Source organism: Choristoneura fumiferana, chromosome 3 (assembly GCF_025370935.1).
Source record: "Choristoneura fumiferana chromosome 3, NRCan_CFum_1, whole genome shotgun sequence".
Lineage (NCBI taxonomy): Eukaryota > Metazoa > Arthropoda > Insecta > Lepidoptera > Tortricidae > Choristoneura > Choristoneura fumiferana.
The window spans coordinates 13785445-13811197 of NC_133474.1; the positions used below are offsets into that span (position 1 = coordinate 13785445).

Below are 25753 nucleotides of genomic sequence, written 5' to 3' on the forward strand. Positions count from 1 at the left end.
CGGTTGGGACATACAAGAAGAGTAAGGTAAGGTCTTTCTGATTCACCGAGGAACCGCGGGTCCGCTGGCTGCGCGGCCGCAGTGATCGCGCCGCGGCCCGACAGAGCGCACGCGCGAACCATGTCCACTGACATAACGCGAGTGCACTCTACGCCTTACTCAAACATTGTGAAGTGACTTAATCAAAACCAGGATTTTTTCTCACACACCAAACTTCCTATAAGGTAACAGAGTAATTTAAATTAATAACTTAAATAATAATGATCACGTTCCCAATTGACCTTTCACGCAGCTTTAAGACCGATCAGCTGCGAAAGTATGCAAAGTTTCAACTTATAACAAAATGTTAAATTGCATAATACTTATTATATACCAGTTCTGCAGTAATACGTTACAAAGCTTTCAGTCATACGAAAGTTTAATCGAGTTATGTACTGGTTTGCTTCCACTCGAGAAAGTAGAGAAACGGTTTCTCTATAGGAATTCTGGTAATCAGGTTAATTTTATGATACCTACTGAAATAGTTTTATAATTTCTATGAGTAAAAGTGGTAAATACACATGGTACAGCATATTGACTGGCTTACGTAGATAAACAAAAGTGAATGTAGGCGTTAGGTGTATGAATAAGAAACAAGGACAAGCGCTATTAAAATTTCTATACGCTTTAGAAATCCTTGACTCACCAGTAATGTGAGAGTTCTAACTTCCTATGAGATTTGGACCTAGCTACTCGATACAAAAATAAGGACCTCTGTTCATTCAGAAGAAACTTGATCATGGAGATACCGAAATGGAACCGTTTAGCTGTAAATGTCATGTTGACATTTCAAACATCTGCTACAGAAATCGTGAAAAAGGTTCCATTCTGCGCGATTCAGTTTCTTCGACTGTACAGTCACCACTAGATAAATGTAATTGTATATTCGGTGCCAACGCGATCATAAGTACCTACGACTCCATTGCTATAGATAGACACATGTTCCAACATTATTAATAGCTCCAATCTGTAGACTTGTTGGTCGGTAACTGTCAGCAGCGTACACAGTTACAGTTGGGAAGGTCCAAAATATCTTCACACGCTAAGAAAATATATGCAACAAAAATATGGTCAATACAATATTAATGTAAGGTTTTGAACATTTGAACAAGGGGAGATGGAAGTACATCTATACTGTCTCATCGAGATACATATTTACTTACGAGATGTAATTTTTGCTAATTCCAATTGGATTAAAATGTAGCGATTTTACCAAAAATTACATCTCAAACTCGAAGGTCCAATTGCAATTATCAAAATGTATTTGAAAGCAAATGTCTCAACGAGACAAAGTAGGTAGTTTTGAGGGCTGAATCACCCCCTTCCCCGCAATGTAACTTTTGATAATTACAATTGGATTAAAATCCAAGCGATTTTATTAAATTCCAATCGGAATTGCCAGAAATGATATCGAAAATAAATTTAGTATCTTAACAAATTTTTCACGCAAGCGAAATTGTGGGTAAAGGCTAGTAGTAGATAAAAGAGTTCTTAATACTTAGCTCCTTACTTAGTACATCTTCGTAAACAGTAATTCTTATTAGAAACTTAGATATTATTATCAAAAACTAGCTCAGACTTATCGAATGAAACGTCAGCCCTGCAAAAGGCCTCGCTTACATCCGGTTCCGGCAGTGGGTCGTTCTCACTTCGAGCAAGAACAATTTTGTGATTTCCGCGACCATAATTAAATGCAATTAACATCCGACCTTACGCACTTGGTTCACGTGAAATTAGTATAATTTATATATGCATTATTTTTACATTCTAGCAACGTTAATTTGGGCATTAGCGGCTTGCGCAAAGGTTCACACAATGCATGTTTATTGCTAGAGTATGAAATCGTGATCGTCAGCACAATTACTGATTCCCACAAATCTGATTAGACTTACAATTTGGTAGACAGGGCTACTTTCCAATCTGGAAATCATTAATACCAGCTTACTACCTAATTAATACCACATCTATGATGGGACACAATCACGACTTCAATATTGATAAAAGAACCACGTATGGTAATTAAATTAACATTATTAGTGAAAAACCCGGTAGCTTAAATCATTATACCAGCTTAATGACAAATACGCACATCGCAGCGGCGTACGGTGCTGCGATTTTTAACTTTGTACTGTAGAAGCTTGATTTGTACACGCAAACCGCATGGGCTGGGTTCGTCTCTCCGTGCGGAGGTGCGAATCACACGACGGTTCGCGCACTCCCAGAGGACGATGCGGTGCGGGACACGGGATATGCCACATTGCGCGCCATAAAATGAGCATACGAAACAAATAAAATACGGTTCGTCGTGCACCGCACTTCCGGACAGAGTTGCGGAGCAAGTCCGTTCGGTGGTGCGTTGTCGCCGCACGCGAATTCGTCGCTCCGCACGCCGCAACGGAATGCGGCGGTAGTGTGACAACCGCCTTACACGGTAGCATGAAAAGTGAACTCGTCTAGCTCGAAATAAATTCTATGACAAGCATAGGAGTCAGCAGGGCTACTACGAAACTTGAAATTCGAAGTTCGTGTCGTGCGGTCCCTCTGACACTTATACTATTGTTAATACGAGAGCGAAAGGGACGGTACGATACGAACTTCGAGAGTTTCGAGTTTCGTAGTAGCACTCAGAGCACTGTTGTCCAACAAGATCCGACCCCAGCTTGAACTAAGATTAAGGGATGGAAGAAGACGAAGACAGACCAAACTGCCAGCAGCAGCTAATTGACATGTATATAAACCGGCTTCAAAAAAGAAGAAGGTTCTCAATTCGATTGCATTATTGTTTGTTACCTCAAAACTCTGTCATTTTTGAATTGATTTGGAAATTCATTTTGTTATTCTATCCGTAACTTTAAAAAGTTCTTTGCATGTTTTTGCAATTAGTAAAGGTAATGTTAAGTATATTTACTACATAACCCCATTTAGGTACATACTTTATAGCGACATTCTACTTTGAAATTTTCATTCCATGCTGTATAAGCACTAATCGTTGACCTTTAGCTCAAAATTAATGTTATAGAACGTCCGGACGCACCTCTGACATTCTAAACCTGTTGCAATAAAAGTTAGCACTAAGAAATGATCACATCACATCACAGTTTCACAATGACAAGGATCTTCAAACCATCATGCTGTGACTCGTTAGCAGTTTAACACTGAAATATAGGCATTACCACAACCACAATGGGTGTCTCAGACATAATTACGTACACACAGTATCCAAAGAAACACATCTAAGGTTATCTGTTTCGTTGTAACATAGGCGATGGATTTAATTTTCTCTAATTACCTAGGATTTTAAAATAAACATATGTAGGTAACTACAAAATGTGAATTTTGACGTTTTACTTCTAAAACGTAATCTTCTTTTCTATTGTGATTAATATAATTTACCAAAAACCTAAAAAAGTTGCCTCGGCAATTGGACAATCGCTCTGAAAAATAACAAATAAATCAATATCATGTGACAATTTACACCAATTGATTTAGTCCCAAACTAAGCAAAGCTTGTACTGCAAGTCTGCATACTAAGTGAAACTTTTATTTATCAAATAAGTCACATTTTTTCTGATCTTAACTTTAACTGATAGGTAATTCATTACCGGTTCGAAGAATCACGAATGGGAACCTTTAGGAAGTCTTTTGCATTTACATGTTAACCAGCAAATATCGTTGTTTACTTTCTCTAATCAATAAAGCATAGCGTGGAGTAAAGTTGACTCCGTCACGGCGACCGATCACTGATCAGTAAGTACAGTAACAGACACACTTTCCCTTGTTCTCTGTGCTCAACCTTGTTCATCGATATTCACTGATTAGTCACAAATCGGAGTTCCCTCTCTAAAACACCGCAGCGCAGACTCCGCTTACAATGCCAGTGAAGCGAAGGTGACTACATTCGGCCACATAATGTACAAGATTTGGCTTCGGTGCGCGCTTCAATTAGTGTTAGCGAATTCGCAGATGGACGACTAATAGCATGTTAATGTGGAAATCAATTGTTAATTGCCTATCGATTTGAAAGGCTTACGATTGAGCTAACGCGTATTGTTAGGGTTCCGTATGTTAAACTGTTATTAAACTTGTGCTGTCTGTCTCGAGGCTGTATTACGATAGCCGTTATAACAACAAAGTAAAAGTTACTAAGCGTTTGTTTAAAACGATAATTGAGATTTAATTAGGTAGCTGTCTGTATTAGATATGGCGAAATATTTATTTTAATTTTAAAAGCTTACGCAAATATGCTGCCAAATTAATTCAAACAGCAACGAATCAACCATTAATAAACTGGTTTGGAGAACAGAGTGAAACAAAGACGGGAGACAAAAAATAGCACATGCAATAATGAACTTTATTTCTATATTGTTAGAGATTTTGTAGGTATAATTATACGTTTACACGCGAATTGCATTTGATTAAATGGTTTAATAAATTAGTTTTTATCTATTTTAGAGTCTTAACAGCATAATGCTGTTGTAACTTAGCTTTACTGTGTCTCTGATTAAAGTAGACACATTTCCTTATATAATTTACACATAACTTTATTTTATTTTTATTATTTGTTCTTATTCGCTGGGTGGGCGATGACAGCGCCAACTAGCGGTTACAATTACGGCGGACTTTGAAATATCAAATAGCTGGCTGTCATTACGAAGAGTAAGGAAACAAAACACATAATTTCAACGAAATATCGTAATTCAGATAATATATCTATTCGATCATGTAAATCTGTAGTGTCGATAATAACGTTGACCTTTTCTATTTCCTGTCTAATATGGCACAATCAATTAATTTCAGGACACGGACTTTCTTATGACTGTCTTCACAAGAAGTAATAAAATAAACAAATTAAATCGAATAACGCATTTCATATATATATTGCAGACGATTATTTATGACTGTAGTAGGTCGTTAGTAATGCACTTTTTGTGTATTTTCATTTCACATGGCCACATTAATTACAAAACCAGCCAAGAGCGTGTCGGACACGCCCAAAATAGGGTTCCGTAGCCACTACGAAAAAAATAAGTTATATTTTTCTAAGGATTTCGTAATCTTCCAAGTTTAGGTATATTTTATACCTTAGGCTGCTATTTAATCTTAAACTACTAATAATTCTCAAGCAAACTTAGCCGTTATAGTTTTCCTTGAAAGTTTGGTATACTTACTACCATTCTGATTTTTTTAAATTTTTCCACCCACCGGTTTAGATTTTAGAGGGGGGGGGGGACGCTCGGTTTTAATGAAAATTAGCACTTTAAAGTTGAATATTTTGCAAACAGATAACTGAATCGAAAAGTCGTTTTATCAACCCCCTAATGATTTTAAAATACCTATCCAACGATACCCCACACTACAAGGTTGGATGAGAAAAAAAATCACCCCAACTTTACGTCTATGGGAGGTACAGTAAAAAAATTTTTTAAACATTTTATTGTACTATTTTGTCGGCATAGTTTACATACATATTCGTACAAAATTACAGCTTTCTAGCATTGATAGTCCCTGAGCAAAGCCGCGGACGGACAGACAGACAGACAGACATGGCTAAACTATAAGGGTTCCGTTTTTGCCATTTTGGCTCCGGAACCCTAAAAAAACTGGAGTCCGAGCACACAAAATAAACGTCATCGCTTTCCTACCACCACCTAAAATTGCTAAAAGTGGCTCCGAAGCAGTAACGTTTGCCTACTCCATTTGGGAATACAGGCGTTATGTTCTCATGCTCGTAAAGTTCGTGTTTATGCTGAATCTAGGCGACATAAAATGTCTTTTCATGCCTAGTGCATAAAGTAAAATCTTCGTCTGAGACCAAGGCAATCAGTTCTTAACAGCCATAAACAAAAAAGTTTCTATGTATTTTTTAATAATTTTAAATTTTTAAAAAACTAAAAATTAATCAAATAAATTATAATTACATTACAATACAATACAATAACTCTTTATTTCACACCAATACATAGTAAGCAGTACATAAAACACAGGTATATACACAGAGATTTTCTGAGGTAAGCAATAAGATAATGAGGTAAGAATTATATTAGCAATGCATGAAAAATAAAAGGTACCTACTAAATAGTAATATTCGAAGATGTGAAGCTAAAATCGAAAGTAAAGTGTAGAAATTGAAAGTCAGCTATAAAAATCAGTGACTTTCATGTTAAAGCTACGTCAGTTTAAACATGAACCTAAGTAAATGTACGCACGGGCGTACAGTTACAAGTTCCTCGTGCCGATATAAAAGACATCAACGCGCACCCACGCGTCTGCAAATACGCAATTTAACAAAATGAACTCTATTATTTACTACATTGGTTACATTTTTATTTGTACAGTGAATTGTATCACGTTTGACATTTTGTGAATTGTGTCGAATATTTTTTTTTGTCATTAAACTAAAGGGAGATCAAACTGATCATGTTTATTCCAACATATGGAAACATGTCACACGTATACAAAGTGGCTACAAATTCGTCTTGAATATTTCAATAGGTCGTATTTGGCTGAAGAGCCCTGTAAATTGTTCTCAGGGCCTTTTTTATCGTAGTCACAAACTGTTTCAAAAAAGATCCATGTCTAATTAACAAATATGACTGTATACTTTGAGTTAAAAGTTTCGATGAAAAATCTATACAGGGGCGTAATAAATCTATCCCAATGACCTGAAATATTCCGGAAGAATTCGAATATACTTACAAGCGATCTATGTCTTTCATTAGTCATCAATGTAATGAATAATATTTTCTTGTTATATTTACAACTTAAATGCCGGAAAAATAGTGTCTAGCTGACACATCGACTGTACTTTTACGGGAATATGTTGAAATACATATGTGTCGTACAGACTTAGCCGTCTTGCATGTGTGTGTGGTAGCACAGAGCTCCGCAAAGTAACGCCTGAGTATTACTTAACGTACAAAATAAACAGGTCAGAAAACGCAATATTACAGCCAGGTGACATTGAATAACTGTTGAATGAATCCAATTTAGGATTCTCAATTTTGCAGTGATAATCCGAATCTAATTGGAATTTCAGCAAAGTTTTCTAGGCAAATGGTTTTGTTATGCTACTCTTATTCTTAGTGAACCACAAGTATAATAATACTTATTTTTTAATAACTTTTACTGTTTCGAAAATACAAACTGAGACATGGATGCACAGAAGAAAGGGGTTTTTCTGTGCATCCATGTCTCAGTTTGTATTTTCAATATGGTTTCACGGGATACCCGTAAAAGTAACGAATTTGGAGTTGAAATAAAAAATACAAAAAGACTTCAAAAAACAATCATAACTTATACTGTATTTATCATTATCACACGCACACTAAAATGTGGCTATAAAACGAAGCAATCAATTATATCCTATTACAGCATAGTATTATGTAATAGCTTTCTTTCTGCCCAGCATGATCAGCTGTCAATAACTCTATGTAACTAGAGTTGCAGTTACCGCAACAAAGTAGCGTCTATAGGTAATTATTGATATCGTGATAACAAAAAATCGATAGGCTGTGGTGTTATGCGCAGCGAGTTGCTAGACTGGCCCAAGAAAATGTTTGACCAATCCTACTAATATTTTGAAATTTATAAATGCGGAAGTTTGTGTATGTGTGCATGTTTGTTCTTTTTGCAAGCTTAAGCTGCTGGATGGATTAAGGTGAAATTACGTATGTAGATTTTAGTTGGATCCCTAGAATACAAATAGGCTATTTTTTATCCCAATATTTCTACGGGATCGGGATATATACAGTCATGTAACAATTCAAAAACTTAACCGATAAGCTAGAGACATGGAATTCTGCGTGGATATTTTTCATATAATGACGGTAAAGACCATGTTTTTTTTCGAAATTTCAATAAAATATTAAATTTAATAGCAAGAGCAAAGCTACAGGTAACAGTAACTTAATAACATGTTTAAAATAAACACGAACAATGTTTTATTATGAACTCTATTGAAACCAAATCTCGCAAGTAGAGCGATGAAATTAACAGCACGTGCACACATAACCATAGTTTAATAATTGGGATGAATAGAATACATAATGCACTAACTGTCCAAAAATAAATAGCTATTAGATGTGTTGAAAGGCGCGTCTAGCACAACACGACACACAAATAAAAAATAACCACACTAACATTGGTAAATCTTTTTTTCAAGTCTTCGTTGCCATATTTTATAATGTTGGTTTTTAATAAGTTCAACCAACGACCTTTACTTGACCTTGCTACTTTCTAGTATAAAAGACATCGACGCGTTCAATGGAATTAATGCGTGTGGTACTTAGTACAAATACATATAATTGTGCAAAGATTACTATTACAGAGGAAATACTCTCAAAACATGAACTCTAACGGAAATACTGTTAAAATATTATGAAAATCTGAAGGTTGTTATTATTTTGTTTTCGATGTTGCGACGTGTCAGCAACCTCAAATCATAGTCACAGATCCAGTTACCATATCAATAAAGTGTTTCAACGTAAATCTAAAATATTGATGATCGATTGATTAGTTTAATTTGACTGACTTCTGAAAGCTTTACCACGGTACACGTACAAGATCACTCAATATATGGAAATATTTTATTAAACAAAATTAGAAAAAAAAACATTTACGGAGATATTCTAACCTAACCTTATGTGCTGAAATATTCCGAATTAATTTTAAAAAGTTTTGTACATATACCTATCATGGCTATCATATATCGAATCTCTTCCAGTCAACCTTTGGTAAGTACCTAAGTCATGCCGCGAGCGGACGCACCGAGGCCGCAGCTCCGACCCGCTCCGGCGCGTTTCTGGCACGATGCTATATTACTCGCTCGTTACGACGGAATAATTATACAGGGTGTAATAAAGTAGTATTCCAAGGTACTCCATAAAAATATCTGAGTTCATGTACTATCGTGCCAGCTGAATCGTGACATGTGGAACCTTTTCACAGAAAATATCATAGTGACACCGCATTCACTGACAAGGAAAATCTCTATGACACTTATTGTGAGCACTTTCTTGGGTGGGTTAGGCGGTCCTACATATTTGAAAACGCCAACGATACTTCCACTAATTATTTGTCTTGTTGTCACGTTTATAGGGTTCCATAGTCTACTGTGAACTACCTAAGAAGATAACTACATGTAAAATAACTAGATAACAGTCCAGTCACCAGCATAAATATCTGACACAACAAAGCGATGCATAAATATCTGATAAGACTATTTCTAGAGCCGGTATGACGTGTCAGATATTTTTGCCATTTTGCACGCTGCTCTATGGCAGATATTAATGCAGGTGACTGTACAAATATATTATGCCTTCGACCGCAGTTTCTCAACCCTGATGCGTAAATTCAAGTTCGTTTATTTATTATTTATTATTTATTTGGAAGACTCAGTCGAGTAAGTACTTAATAATTCTTAAAATCCATATTCCTGTAAAGGTGATAATATTTTATTTTTCGATAATAATTCAAACCATAAACGAAAAAGTAACACCAAATCCCATCATACGGCTTTAAAAATGCACTAACACCGCCTATTGCATCAAACATTTCCTGACAAGCAATATATTGAACAAGGCATTCTTCGAGTGCATACGTACCTAACGAATGTAAGGCAGTGTTGCGTCGAAGGCTGTATCGATGGGGGGAGGGGGAAGCCAGCTGGCGGCCGGCAGTGAAAGTGCGCGGGACCTCGCCCGCTAAGTATAAGCTGCTAGTTTTTTTACACGTTTGCTATGTATCAATTGGAGTTTGTATAAGTGACCAGTACGTAGGTCAGGTATTTTATTAGAAGTTTGTCAACAAATTAAAAGTAAATTTTGTGATGAATTGATGACTAATGATGACTAATGACTAGTACTTGAAGTGAATTAAATCTAGATTCAATATTAAATTCAGTTAGTAGAGTTAAAATGTATAAGACTATCAAACTTAATTTGAGCTTGATACTACAAAAAAAAGTCGAAAGAGTCGAAAAATCGTAATCTCTCTCTTTGTGTGTATGTGTGTGTGTTTTTCTCTTTCGCTTCATAGAATACCTGAACACGAAATGACATTTATTGCCAATATTTCTCTTTAATCATACAAGACATCACCAGCTACGAGTAAAGGCTATTGGAAGAAATCCGAACGTTAATTATTCAATTAAATGTTAATAAAAAAAAACCTAAATTTTAGTCCTACAAAAAGCCTTTAGGGGGTTTTAGAAATGACTCATGTGAAAATGAAAACCCATGTTGACTTTGAAATATGAGTAGGTAGAGTATTTTTAGTCAGCATGTTACTGCTATAATTAATTTTATTTCAAGAAATATAATATATTCAAGGGTTTTGAGGAAATAAATGTTAAATAAAAAAGCGAATAAATTGACATTAAAATATCTTAAACTATAGTTCTTACAATTACGCAATTAAATGTAACAGAAAAGCCGTATGTCTGCTTATAATTTTAGATGGTCACTGACCCATCTAAAATGATCCCACACTGCATACATTTTGCTTTGGAGAAGGCTACCACTGGATATTCATAAGTAGATATACCTAGTGCCATCCACGAAGACGCGTGATTTTGACAAAATTAGACATTAATGACATTGTAATAAGAGCCACGGCACGCGTTATCATGAATGACTACCTGTACCTTCAAATTTATTCGGAACCCTCGAAACGCGAGTCTGACTCGCACCTGGCCGATCTTAGATGGATGAATGCCAATAGACGTGTCTGTCAACTTGAAAGTTCGACTTTAGCGACATATTTAATTTGATAGGAACTTGTTTAAAAATGGATAGACCACTTATTAGGCTGGTGGTCTAAAATGATATACAGACATACGGCTTTTCTGTTATATTTAATTGTGTAATTGTAAGAACGTACATTTACTCCATACAGTATGACGTAAACTTTTAACTTGCATAATTCCATTCCAGAACCAAATTTGCGAATGTAGGTATACTTAATGTAATGTAGATAATATATAGCGCAATGGTTATGTACTGCAGTATTTGCAATTTCTCGCTAGGAGATAAAGACAAAGCGGGACTGGTATTGCCTTTGAGGTATTTGCGAGGGCGAGGCGCATTGTCCAGCCATTGGCTCTGCACAGCCTGTACAAGTCGCTGACCTTGCCGGACCTGAACTATCGCCGGACTTAGCGCTTTACTGAGAGGCCTGTAACTAAGTTAGCATTGTATTATCATCATCATCGTCATCCCAGCCTATATACGTCCCACTGCTGGGCACAGGCCTCCTCTCAGAACAAGAGGGCTTGGGCCATAGTTCCCACGCGGGCCCAGTGCGGATTGGGAACTTCACACGCACCATTGAATTGCTTCGCAGGTTTGTGCAGGTTTCCTCACGATGTTTTCCTTCACCGCATAGCTCGTGGTAAATTTCAAATGAAAATCCGCACATGAATTTCGAAAAACTCAGAGGTGCGAGCCGGGGTTTGAACCCACGACCCTCTACTTGAGAAGCGATAGGTCAAACCACTAGGCCACCACGGCTCTCATTCAGCATTGTATTATACATAATCACAAAAGTAATAACTCGCTTCTTTGTCTCTCGTTGTATGAGCGCATGCCGCCAACTGCTGCAACTTTGCCAACTAGCTACAACATTGCCCGTTTTGTAAAAATATGATTTTCTAGTAAAGCGTTATCTATTTTTTACCCAACTGCCCGAAAGAGGGTTAATTACTACTATTAATGGGAGAAATACTATCATTTACCTGGCAACCCATTTCAAGAAAAAAAAATATGGCAACGATGATAGTTTTGAACGCAGTCGATGTCAAAACTTGCGAAACGGCTAAGTGTTTTTTTGGTGTCTCGAAAACTTTTGTCATTACTTTGAAAATACATAAGATAGCTTCCTGTACAGTGTTCATATGGTAAGTAATAATGGTCTTTTTGTTACTTCATGTACTTTTACTTGTAAATGTAATGATTTAAAGCTAATACGAGGATGGGTAATGTTGCAAAGCGTTTCTTAGAACATACATGCCACAAGTTTGCCTAAGGCTAGGGTTGCCACTATCTACTCGATTACGAAAAAAAAAAAGATTGATGACGCGTGCTGATCTTAATGTGCGGATATTTTTGTGCCGAAGAATTGATTAGTCATACCTACGTAATTAACAAATTTAATTATGTTTTAGTTGGTTTGCTATAAATAAACCGATGTATAATAGGTGTCAACAAATGCAGTGTTGTGTAGATTGAAATATAAAAAAAACCCTTTTAGACTTCGTTTATGTTTCGTATAAGGCTTTAGAAATTTAAATGCCAGTAAGTACTCTGAACTATTTTGTTTTTCTGTTTGGCACAACCCTAACTATGCTTAAAAGTTTGTATGGAGAAAAACGGGAATGCTATTGGACACGCTACAACTTTGCCTACCAGATAGAAAAAAAAATAGTTGTTTAGTGATTTCCAATGACATCCCGGCATTGATATAACAATAATGCATTTAAGAATTGGTCCCTTTTTTAGATACTGCATTTCATATCTCAGATAATCCGCTAGGCAAAAGTTGAAGCTTTTGGCTACAACTTTACCTGCAACATTGACAGTTTCTACAAGCCAAATAATAATTTGAAGCATTTTGTACTGAAATTTATGTCTTATGATCTAAAATAGCTTAGCAATGCAAAAAGAGCACAGATAACGTACAATTTTAGTTATTAAAAAAAAAACATGAATTTCCGTGCAATGTTGTAGCAGTTGACTGTTTATTGTGTTTTCATATTATGTTTTAGTAAATAACGGTATTCACGAAAAATGTAATCGTTTTTGAATCTCAATCTAATTTTTTGCTTTGTACTCGTTTGGAATTACTTGTGCCTAATTAGTTTTGTTACTATTATACTTTATTTCAACAGAAGAGTTGCACTAAGTAGCTTAAAGTAGTGACAACAGAGCAGTGTCCTTTACTTCATGGTATTCATAGGCGGTGGCGATCGTTTCCCATCAGAGGGAGCGCCAAAGTTCGCATACTCTTCGCCGTACCGTAATTTTTGTCCGAATCATCGTTTGTCATACCTACTTTGTCCCACTGAAACCTTAAAATTTTCTGAAATTTTTAAATGGTCATCCCATAGATAACTATAGGTTAGGTTAGGTTTGTTTTATAACAATTCTGAACAATTATTGGATTCAGAGAAAAAAGAGTTATGACAAACGATCATTCTGACAAACATTACATTCGGACTTTCAATAAGTATGCGAGCCGATATGGACCCCCTTATACTAGATATCCGGGTGAAAAGGTAAAGCCGGATGAAGTTATAAGTATGCTTAATATCACATCCGTTCGGAAATTACCGTTTCTGCTAAATTACTTATTTAATTAAGACTTAGCTAACTAAGAAGCTTTCTAGGTCTGTTAGTAGGTATTGTAGTCATTAGACGCTTGTGGTTAAGAATTCACGTAAACCTGCACATAATGTAATAAACTATTAAACCTAAAGGCAGGGATGTTCCGGATGCTTGTTTTTACATCCGCGGTAGCGGATGCGGATATTTGAAGGTTCACATCCGCAAATGTGGATGCGGATTTGAAGATCGCTTGTAGGAGTATGGGTGTGAAAATAAAAATAAAACAGTATTTTTTTGAAAGTTTACATCCCACTGTGTCGGTTGTATTATTAAAAATTCACTGATAAATACCTAATCTATCAACTGTAGAAATCTTGCTTAACACTTAACGCTCACTATTCAGAATCACACTTTAAAAATTAAAATGTATTTTTTTTTCTTGTCCTAATTGTGTTGCATTTGCATTGGCATAAACATCTGTATTAATTATCGCTGATGCGAGCGCAGATGTATAAATCGTTGAGCAAGTTCTGCTATTGCGGATGCGAATATGCGCACCCCTGCTTAAAAGTCTTAAAACGGGCACACCTCTCTTTACCTTGAATCTAACTGTATCATACACCCACATAGAGATATGTATTGATACAAGATAAACTTAGATATTAGACAAGTATTAGTACAGTCGCCATCAGCAGGGCTACTAAGATACTCGAAACTCGAAGTTCGTGTCGTGCGGTCCCTCTGACACTTACACTATTTAATACGAGAGCGAGAGGGACCACACGACACGAACTTCGAGTTTGGAGTTTCGTAGTAGCCCTGCAGATTTTCGGAGCGGCCAAGGTGGTCAAAAATATCGGCACATGCACTCATTATTAAGGTATTAGAGTTCATGTATCGATATTTTTGACCACCTTGGCAGCTCCTAAATATCTGATAGCGACTGTACTTATATGTATATCTTCACTGTTTTTTTTTTCATTTTTTGGGGATCAGAGGTTACGTTTGAGTACTCAGTTATTAATTACGTAGTTATTTGGGCGCCACTTAACCTTATCAAAGAAATAGATGTATAAAGTAACCAAGTTTGATGTTTAAAAATCTCATTCACTCACAAATATTACAAAGCATACTGGCACTAGTATCTCGCCTGAATAAAGTACAGACGAAGCTGGAATTCCCTTGAATAATGGTGTGCAAGGGATGAACGACCGGCAAGGTCAGGGATCGAGCGGAATGCGCAGGCGTGATTCACGCGATTTGACCAATACCTAGGCCAATCGTATGGTTTTTTTTTGTACATCTAAATATTAGCCGTGTTACCACAAAAATCATTCAAAACTGTGATTTTAGGCATGACTAAGAATTATTTAAAAACTGTCGTAAGGCCATATCGGTCTTAAAAATAGCAGTTTTTTTATGAACTTCTTAAATGTATGATCTCTTTAGGCAATGTACCACCAGCCAAATAAGTGGTCTATCAATTTTTAAACAAGTTCCTATCAAATAATTATGTCGCTAAAGTCGAACTTTCAAGTTGACAGACACGTCTATTGGCATATTGTTTTGTGACATGCAAACGATTATCAATTTTAGGGTGGTAGACCACATATTTGGCTGATGGTACTTTAGGCAGAGGTAGAACCAGTACCTACTTCACACAGGGAAAAGAAACATTAGAAAAAGAAGAAAAAAACGCAAGCAACAAAAGATTTCATCATCGCTTCGAGGCAGTTCTTCTAAACGACCGTCCTAACGGACCTATACGAGGAGATATAAGAGTTAATCCAATTTTTGAAATCAATAAATATATAAAAATCACTAAAATCGTAAAACCAGAATAGAACAATGTTTAAAAAACTGATGGGAAGACAAAGTGAAGTCATTATTGTGCGAAATTCCAGTCAGGTTTTTGTAAAAACCACAGGCGGACGGCTCAGGGCTGAAATATTCGTTTTCCTAAAATGTATTTTTCGCAAAATGTCTGCTTTTCAGAATATCAACACGTCTTTTGCATAATGTCAGCTTCTCAAAATGTCAGCTATTTAAAATTGCCTGTCTCCAAGAATGACAGTTTTTGTATAATGTTCGCTTTTCAGAAAGTGTTTGTTCTCAAAATGTCTGCAACCTCAAAATATCCGCCTTCTTATAACGTTGGCATTCCAGAAAAGTCTTATTCCCAAAATGTCTCCGATCATGGTCTTCAAATTTAATCTAAATCGGTTCAGCAATTTAGTCGTGAAAGAGTAATAGACAAACAGACAGACAGACTGAGTTACTTTCACATTTATTAGCATTGATTTTAGTAAAAAACTAAACTACGAAATCCCTTCGTTCGGGTACGAAACCGGTTGAGAACGAAAAATATTTTGTTCTAAAGCAGCGTTTCCACCAGAGATGTGCGAGGATGTAAACATTATGAATAGACGAATTCCTGAGATTGAACGCCAGTAATTTTATATTAGGTATAGATATTTATGTTATCAAAGAGTAAGTATGCAAGAAATTAAACCTTTTACATTTAAAAGATTGATTTGAAAATAAAGCAGACATTATGGGAAAACAAACATAACAAGACTATAGCCTATTTAAAAAAGTGAACATAATGGGAAAGCAGAAATTATGATAATGCTAATATTAGGTATAGGAATGTAAACATTATGAATATACGACTTCCTGAGATTGTACACATTTTAAATAGCAGACATTTTAAGAGAGCTGGCAAAATAGAAGTGCTAAAATTGTGAAAACGCAGACGTTTTGAGAATTGTACATTTTAGGAAAACAGACATTTCAGGCCTGAGCCGTGCTAAATGTTTTTAAAAGTTATTTGTCATGACATAACTAAATCAGTACTGAATTAATCAGCTTTCTGAGTACACTGCGGTGCTAGGGCCTGTGCGGTATAACAAGCTTTCGGTGAACAAATGATCGGTGTGAATATGTATATATACATATTTAAATCCTACTAATATTATAAATGCTTAAGTTTGTGTCTGTTTGTTTGTTTGTTACTCCATCGCGTCAAAACTGCTGAACCTATTTAGACGAAATTCGGTACACAGATACTTTGAGTTACGAGGAAGGACAAAGGATAGTTTTTATCCCGGGAAATGGAATAGTTCCCGCGGGATAGCGATAAACGAATTCTACGCGGACGGAGTCGCGGGTAACACGCTAGGTTGTATATAAATAAAAAATACTTTCCTTGATCGTGATTTTCGTTCGTATGGAAGGCTATATTTTTATTGATGCACTTGACACGATCATAAATCACGAAGTGCGCTCGCAACGGGACCCGGAACGTGACGGTCCTACACAAAACAAGTCGTGCTGGGGAAAATACAATGCGGATCTTGTTTCATGAAAATAAAATAAAATATGTTAAATAACTAAGTTTTGTTTAGATTTTCATACCATCCACACTTTTAATGAACTATAAACTACTTTGCGCACACGCGACCAAATCACGGTCGCGGGAAAGCAAAGTTATTGTTTATAGTTCATTGATATGGACCTCCCCAAAGTAAAGCCTGATTCAATTAATTATCCAAACTTTTATTTGTGAGTATGAAGACTGTACAAATCTAAGGGATAATTTCATTGAAGCAGAGAGGAGCGAAGACATTATAGGTATATTGCGAAAATTTTCAAAATTATTCGAGCCTTTTTAGCGTGAAAGTAACTTACACATAGACATGCTCACTTACTATAATATTAGTAGAAGTACAATTACCTACATTATGTAGATGTTACGTTATTTATTACTTTTATTTCGTTATTAACTACTATGATTTCTAAACTACTGATACATTTACGCGCGTTGAAGTCTTTTGTATAGGAAGTAGTATATAAATCTATGTGCGTATGAACAAGGGCCGTTTCATTCTCGTACTACGTTAAGATTAGACAAATCTAGTAAATATGTGTTTAAGATTCCAATTCATAATTAGGAGACATATCAGTGAGGTCAATCTTAACAAAAAATAGTTAAAAAAAAAATTATACTTTTAATAATTTATTTTTTTATCAATTTCAGGCTTCTTGAAAAATGGCGACTTCCGGCGGGAAACGCCGGGAGGAGGGCAGCGACAACTCTGACGATGAACTCGCTCCGCTAGCCAACGAAATATATGGTGGCAGGTCAGTACTAGTACTTTCTTTACAAATTCACACCAGGTCACCGTTATAACTTAGAAAAACAATTGTTGAACAGTCAGATTAAAAGTATAAGCTTTTGCACTTTGTCGTTTTAAGCCCGGTTTATCTGCGAAATTTCTGTTTTTTTTTTTAATTCTATTATCGGGGGAAAACGAGCCGGCGAGTCACCTGATAGAAAGTAATCACCGCCACCCATAGGCACCCATAAGTTCAGTTACGGATGCGTTGCCGGACCTTTTGAGAAAAGAGTTTGAATTTGTTCTAGAAACGGTTATTTTTCATTTACTTTGTGTAAAACACATAAAAAAGTGTTCAGAATGCCTGATTTAGCAAATCATACGAAAATCTTTTAAAATAATGAAGGTATTCAAAAATAAATGAATTCAACTAACTAGTGTCTTAAGTTTCCAGTTATTTAATTAACACCTTGTATATATATACCAGTTACTGTAAGAGGCCCAGAGGCCTAACGTTTCTGACACTCGCGATCACAATTAAATGACAGATTTCGCATACAAAAACTGTAATTTGATTGCGATTGCAAGCGTCAGAAACGTTAGGCAATACGGCTTTAGTTTACAAATAGTGAAATTTCAGAATTCAAATTGGATGGCAATCCACTGAACATTTCGAAATTGCCCTACAATCACGAGTTAGATTCATTCTAAAGCTAATTATAGCTTTATCGACAGTTCCTATAACCAAGGAAGTATTTAAGCGCCCCAATGGTTGAAGGCAAAAAAACCATGGAATCTCGATACGATGACCTGATGACGCCGAACTCGCGCGGGTGATGTCATCGTTCACGTAATCACTTTTTTTACTGTTCGACACCCACCAAGGTATAGTAAAGATAACCGAATTTGTACTGTACTGTTTTTATGGTAAAGGTAAATAGTGTGATAAATAGTACAGTTAGACACTTTCTTGCGTGTGTACTCAGAACATGTGACTAGACTAGAGGTATCATTAATTTGCAATAAACTACGAAGCTTTCAGGTACCATAAATAAGTTATTTTGCAGCTGTGGCTTACACACAAAAAAAACAACATGTTTTATACATACAAATTTTAAGTATTTATCAGCTTTCTATGAACTGATATGTGTCAAACACATGTTTGACAATATAGACAGCCTTTGACTTGTGCACTGGTGCTATATCAGTTCAGTAGACATAGTGTCGAATAAGTGCCGTAGGCCAAAGTTCATGGTTAGGAAATCATTATTACAAAAGGTCACAAGTGACAAGCCGATGTTAACAGATTATGATAGCCAAGCCATGTATAACCACAGCTTAACCTGTATAAGCCCCAGAGTTCCCAGCCTCAGGTGATCACACAAAAAGTGATTACCATAAAAATAATATGTATGTTTTTATGTAACTGCCATAGTTACAAGTAGTGCAATGCGCAGTGAAACCATGTGAATTTGTTCTACACGATCGCGAAGTGAAAGTGTGAATATTTGGTAACGCAGTAAAGAGATGACAACGTTCTGCGCGGAACACGATTATGTTCATAAAATTAAAATCTTATGGGAATTTCCTTTTACGTAATCTTAACGAAAATGTTGCCATTTCAATGGGAGGTTAGTATAGTTGACTTGTTATGTACATTGTTTTAGGGCAAACGTTTGTCTTTTGGTTAAGGAGCTAAAATATCTATAAAAAAATACTTTACGGCGTTAACCTGTTAAATTAATTATACACCCTGGTAACTTTAAGGTAACATTCAACAAGTCAAATAAAGTTAATTTCTCGAAACAACTAATAGCCTAACTCTTACTGTTTAAAAGGTACCTACCTAATCAAGAATTAAGATAATAAATTATGTGCGGTGTTACTTTGTAAACAATTTACTAAAACAAGAATTTGCCAAATTAAGAAACAATAGAAAAACGTTATTAAAAAAAAACTTGCACATTTAATAAAAAAACCGCAATCGTAACATATCTTCTTTTATTAGCTATCATATATCATAGGCCGCGTGATAAAAAAAACATTAGAATCATTTACGCAACTAAAGCTATACAAACACTGTAAATAGATAGTTAATCGTTTAATTATTGCATTTCAAAGTGTTGAGTTACCTTCGCTGTTAAGTGTCGTGGGTGAGATGAGAATAGTTCTCAGACTAGTCATCTAAGCATCTTAGACAACAGGATTTCAATTAGTGTGACTAACTCTTAAGTCTGTACCGTTCCTTGATTTACTGTCATTCAGTAAGAATGAAAAACCGGCCAAGAGCATGTCGGACACGCCCAAAATAAGGCTCCGTAGCCATTACGAAAAAAATAAGTAATATCTTTCTAAGGATTTCGCATTTTATACGGAATCTTCCAAGTTTAGGTATATTTTTATACCTTAAGCTGCTATTTACTCTTAAACTACCAATAATTCTCAAGCAAACTTAGCCGTTAAAGTTTTCCTTGAAAGTTTGATATACTTGCTACCATCCTGGATTTTTTCAATTTTTTTTACCCACCGGCTTAGATTTTGGAGGGGCCAGGGCGACGCTCGATTTTCACGAAAATTTGCACTTTAAAGTTGAATATTTCGCAAACATATCACTGAATCGAAAAATCGTCTTAGCAAAGCCGTGTTATGGTTACCCGTAAATGGTTTTAAAAGACCTATTCAACGATACCCCACACTTTAGGGTTGGATGAGAAAAAAAAATCACCCCCACTTTACGTTTATATTTTAGTTATAATTTTTTTTTTAATTTTTGATTGTACCATTTTGTCGGCATAGTTTACATATATAGCCGTGCAATATTACAACTTTCTAGCATTGATAGTCCCTTAGCAAAGCCGCGGACGGACGGACAGACAGACAGACAGACAGACAGACATGGCGAAACTATAAGGGTTCCGTTTTTGCCATTTTGGCTCCGGAACCCTAAAAACCGACCACATCAATTGACTATTTTGAATTCTAATCAAAATTACTACCGTCCAAAGTGGATATTGCCAAAATGTAATTGTGCTAAAGAATATGTACAACCAATTTCTTTGTAAATTAATGAAGTCCGATTTGAATTTTGTCTATTATGAATTAGAAGCAAAATTGATTAAGCAATGTATGAAATCTGAATAAAGAATAAACGTATTTAGGCTCGAAAACTAATTATTTCAGGTGGAACATAATTTACAAATGATAATTTTTCTGAGTGTACTGTATAGTGTATTTATATTCTTTTCCTATAAGTCCTTTTACTGAATATAAATAAAAAATGAACATTTTATGCGTATATTACCTGCTGGTTAACTTCCCGACAGTTCCATACCTTCTCACTGATCATACAGTAACAGGAAGCAGAGCAACCGACGTACAAGTTCCGGTTCAAAAGGCTATCAACTTTTCCATAACGATTTCTTTTTTTATTATTCGTATTGGATAATTACTCGTCGATGTTTGTTAGTATGTCAAATCTTGCTAATCTAATCTCATCCACTACTAATTATCTGATTGACTTGAAATTGGGGAGGTCCTACTGACTTTTTGTTTGGATAATATTTAAAGTACAACAAAAAAACGTGCAGTCATTAAATGTCATAAAATGTATGTGTAAATGTATGTTTGTATTTAAACAAATTTTTAGAAATAACATATTTTTGTAGTTGGTTTGCTTGTTTGTATGTAGATGTCTCTCTAATCACAAAAGTAACTACAAAAAATAATTTTGTAATAGAAAGCAACACTATCTCCGATTAATATACTATATAATTTCTATCTCCGGAAAGTGCAGTTCCCATGGGACGTGAAAAAAAAAAGTGGTACAAACGGCTTTTTAATCTTGATTCTGAAATCCTATTTCAAAACTTCACCTCGGTCTCGTTATTTTTAGTATAAACCAACGAACAATAGTATTAAAGGCAAGTCATAGTCAGTTTTTGTTCTCGGGCCACGTTCACCGATCGGCCACCCGCCCGGAACACGCTCAAATGCCAAGGTTGACAACTTCGACGACACAACTTTCGATCGGCTGCGCCACATTTTTGCGCCCCACTTTAATCTTTATATTAACAAGAACATCAGATAAAACACGTGTTATTGCGGCATTAACCAAAATTCGTTTATAGAAATCATTATGTCTATTAAATATTTTAACATCATTACCTATTCTAAAAATTTTCGGCAGGTGGATGGGTTAGGTCGATGTCATCTATCGTGTTAAAGACTTATGACTACACATTAGCTGGCATGTTCCGCAATGATTGAAGATAATATAACAAGATCGAGATTCAAACTTCTCGGTCAAGTTGTTGCACAGTGTACTACATTTCTTTCGTCGAGCGTACTTATACGTACACCATACGTGCAATTGGACCTTACCGAGCGTGGGTCACGCGTGCGTAGAATATCATTTAACGGTCCAAACTAATGTGTTCTATAGTAAATTATAAGTAGCTACTAATAGCTACTCGTATCCATGCGCAGAGTGACGAAGTTGTTCCGAAACAAACGCATTTATAAAAATCTATTCAATGTGCTTAATATGGAAATCAGATTGTAAAGGCCACATTTATTTTTATAAATCAGATTTTATATGAGACTCAAGTTAGTACAAATATCTAAAACAGAACTCCAGCTTGGTGTGTGTTGAATACATTTCATTATCCAGTACGTTGCGTGCGCCAGTCGATCAATTAACTGTCATGAAAGTCTGTTGCGTATGCGACTAACGACAAGTAACTTGCAGAATACCTAGTAACACAAACCTAACTAAAGATGGCGCTTAACTTACAAAGTTCCTGATATGGGTATCAGACGTGCATTGCGCTTTATGGAGCTTTTAACTGAACGAAATTATGGTCGTTGACCTCCGCTAACGCTGGGCATTGGGCAAGAATCTGAAGATGTTGCGGCGCGCATACTAAGTTATAAACACTGAGCGTCGGCTTTATTTTTATGGTTTTTACCGTACGTTAGGTTCCTTGGTGCTAAATATTTACAAACATTTTCAACTTCTTTCTTTGTCTAAGTCAACAGTATATTTATATTGCGTGGGTGCTTAACCATTATATTTAATCATAGATAGGTCTCTGACCTCTTAGCCAACATCAAATAAGTACTATACTAAATATAGCTCACGTGATGCAGGTGATACTTGCATGTTATAGCATATTCAAAAATATTTTCCAAACAAAGATTGCAAGTATTGCAAATGATTACAAATATCTGACGATATGCGGCTATCATGAACAAGAGCGTATACAAATAAGCTTGAGTATATGTATAGTTCAGGAAATATAAATTGGCAGGTAACTTGTTATGTACTTAGTGAAGCTTGCGGATGGTCAATTCATATTTTTATATTCACCTCTTAGCATTTCTTCTTTCAGTGTATTCAGAAATTCAATGACATAAGGGCCCAACAATGATACAAGTAGCGATTCGCTTCAGGCACATTCTCTGAAGCCTCTGCCTCTTACAACATTGGCGGCGAACATAGGCAACTGGGGGATTGACGCGAAGTTGCTTTCGTAAGTTTTCGTGCGCGCGCGACATTGAACGATCTATTGTTCGGAAACACGCGGCGCAAGCGACGCGGGCTCACACGTCTCATACGCGCCAGTCTGGATCGTGTTGAAGGAAGGTCATGCCATTTTGTTAGCACGACTTAGTATTAGACACTGACCTCGCCACAGTCACTCGTAAAAAACAATGAAATGAAATATCTATAAATTCGTGATTGACTTAATGTGCAAATTAAAGAAAATAACTTTAAAGGTATTGCCATCCTGCGTTTTTAGGGTTCCGTAGTCAACTATATAGGAACCCGAACCCGTATAGTTGAGCCACGTCTGTCCGCGGCTTAGCTCGGAGCCCGTTAGTCTAGAAAGCTGTAATTTGGCATATGAATAAATTATGTACATGTCAGTCACGGCGACAAAGTAGTAAACTAAAAAAAAATTAAACCAATTTAGGGTACCCCCCATACGGTTCTCTATGGTTTGCCCGAATTTCATATGCCCGAATGTATCGTTTTTTAGAATTTTCATTTACCATAAAGTAATTTATTTCTGAAATAGTAATTTCTTCAGAGTTGATATTAAAGTAACCTAACCTACTGCGTTCTATATGATGACATTTAGAAAATCCTGAAAACAGCACGGTTCTATATATTTTATGGCAAACGTTGGTATGGCAAGTGAAATTCGGGCAAATGAAATTCTGGCAAGTAAAGGTAAACGCTCCCATACACGTAGTGTGGGTGTTTTTTTTTTACATCCATCCTATGTTGTGGGCAGAGCCCGGAATTTTCACGGCATTTTTGATCTGACATGTTGATAATGATATTATCGTACAATAATAATCGTAATATCTTTTATAAATACATTTATTAGCACTACAACAGACTTTGAATATACCTTCCGCCGCCTAACTTTGCCTAAAAGTTCATTGCCACGACTAGTACCACAAAAACTATAAAGGTATAATTCCAATAATTAAATAGGCACTATACCGTTAAGCGATTCGAACACAATCCGGGAGTAACGTAAAGACGTCGCATAAAAAATGTATCACAAAAATGCGTCAAAACTGAGTATTAAGAAATTAACTTTTAGGCAGATTTATATGGCGCGTGGCGCGTGGTATATGAAATTGAATTATTAAATTAGAAATTGTTAGCTATTCATTGTTTTCATTGCATAATGCATTATTTATGTCTATTTCACATTTTCGTCTGCTCCGAACGAGCCGAGCCGTCACTATGACAGATCAAAATTGCCACGAAAATTCTGGGCTCTGGTTCTGGTTCAACTTAATCAATAGTTGAGTCCGCCTATTGTGACAGCCGGGAACTACGGAACCCTACACTGAGCATGGCCCGACATGCTCTTGACCGGTTTTTTTGGGAGCTCTGTCTCACCTGAAGCGTGTGCCAAAGGAATGTCGTCGATGCTCCCTATATAACCGAAAGAAAACGCCTCACCGGAGCGTTAAGGGACTTATCACACTAGCGATTTGCGGGCGAGTTGAAAGGAAGGCGAGCGCATAAGGATTTCGCCGCGAGCGCTCAACAATGTCGGCGAGTTAGCTGCGTATAGCGCCGAAAATGCCCAATTATTATTGTACGAGATTACGCCCGTGACAGCTCCACTGCCTTTATTTATAATCTACGACATATTTGGGCTACGCACGCAAGAGCTGCAGTACAACTTTGTCTCAGTAAGCCATATTTGTTTTCTTCAAGGAGTCACTGGGACGTTTATTGTAAAAAAGGTTTACAGTGGTTTACTTATTTGTACACACCAAGAAGCGTATTAGGCGTTCAACCATTTCTAACAACAATACACCTACTAGTTATGTTTTGCATTGTCCTATTGAAAAATAGTGGTAACCATTTCATTAAATGAATGTATTTTGTACAAATTATAATCCATGGAAAAAGCACCGGAAAATCAAACCACGTCAATGAAAGGTGACTATGTGAGTTATTCCGAGTAGTGTATGCGACCATACTGGCAATTAACTAGCCGACACCGGTGGAATTTCTTGGAGCCACTGCTGCAGAACGAAGAACTCGCTGCACAGTGGGTTTACACTGGCATATTGCGATTATTGCGGTACAATTGATTATCAATTATTGATTATTATTATTAATTATGTTTTACAAATAAATCATCTTATCTTATCTTAAAATAGTCAATAGTTTTTCTGCTTTGAAGTTTTTTTTGCGAGGAATGTCTAAATTAAGTGAAGAGTTAGAATATTTCATGTTTTCTTATTTGATATAGAATTAAACACGTAAGAATATACGCAGTAGCTTAGCTACTCAAGTAGAAAACTATTAACTAGACTAGACTTTTGCGTCCAATTGCGTTCTAAAATGTTAGGTATTATATTATTGTGTATACACAACTGTCTCTAAAAACATTTAGCTTAATAGTAGATTGTACAACAAGAGCATGAAACGAGCCATTTTACCCGAGACGTTCATATAGCCACTCGAGCCGGTACGGCGAGGGTGGATAGACACGTCGAGGGGAAAATGAGTTTAATGCTCGAGTTTTACACTGTGCTTTTCACTTCGAGTGAGAGGAAATTAAATAGCAAAAGTGGAAATAATTGTTCACTTTTTAGGTACCTTTTATTTTTCATGCATTGCTATATATATAATTATAATTTTTTAGTTAAATTGATTTATTTTGATCGATTTGATTGATTTTTAGTTTTATATAAAATAAAATAACTAAAACAAATTAAAGAAACTTTTTTATTTGT

The 25753-nt window shown here is 36.0% G+C and overlaps 1 protein-coding gene across 2 annotated transcripts in view; it reads left to right on the top strand.

The window, feature by feature from the left end:
• The first annotated feature begins 23 nt into the window (after positions 1 to 23).
• kkv (hyaluronan synthase-like protein kkv) overlaps positions 24 to 25753 on the top strand; it is a 48716-nt gene continuing 22986 nt past the window's right edge. Inside the window, exons 1-2 of one of the 2 annotated variants that reach the window (XM_074085746.1) lie at positions 24 to 224; positions 17398 to 17501. In XM_074085746.1, coding sequence (XP_073941847.1) covers positions 17410 to 17501 — 92 coding nt within the window. In that variant the 5' untranslated portion in view covers positions 24 to 224; positions 17398 to 17409. The remainder of the gene's footprint in view (positions 225 to 17397; positions 17502 to 25753) is intronic. The other variant, XM_074085747.1, reaches the window with a different exon arrangement.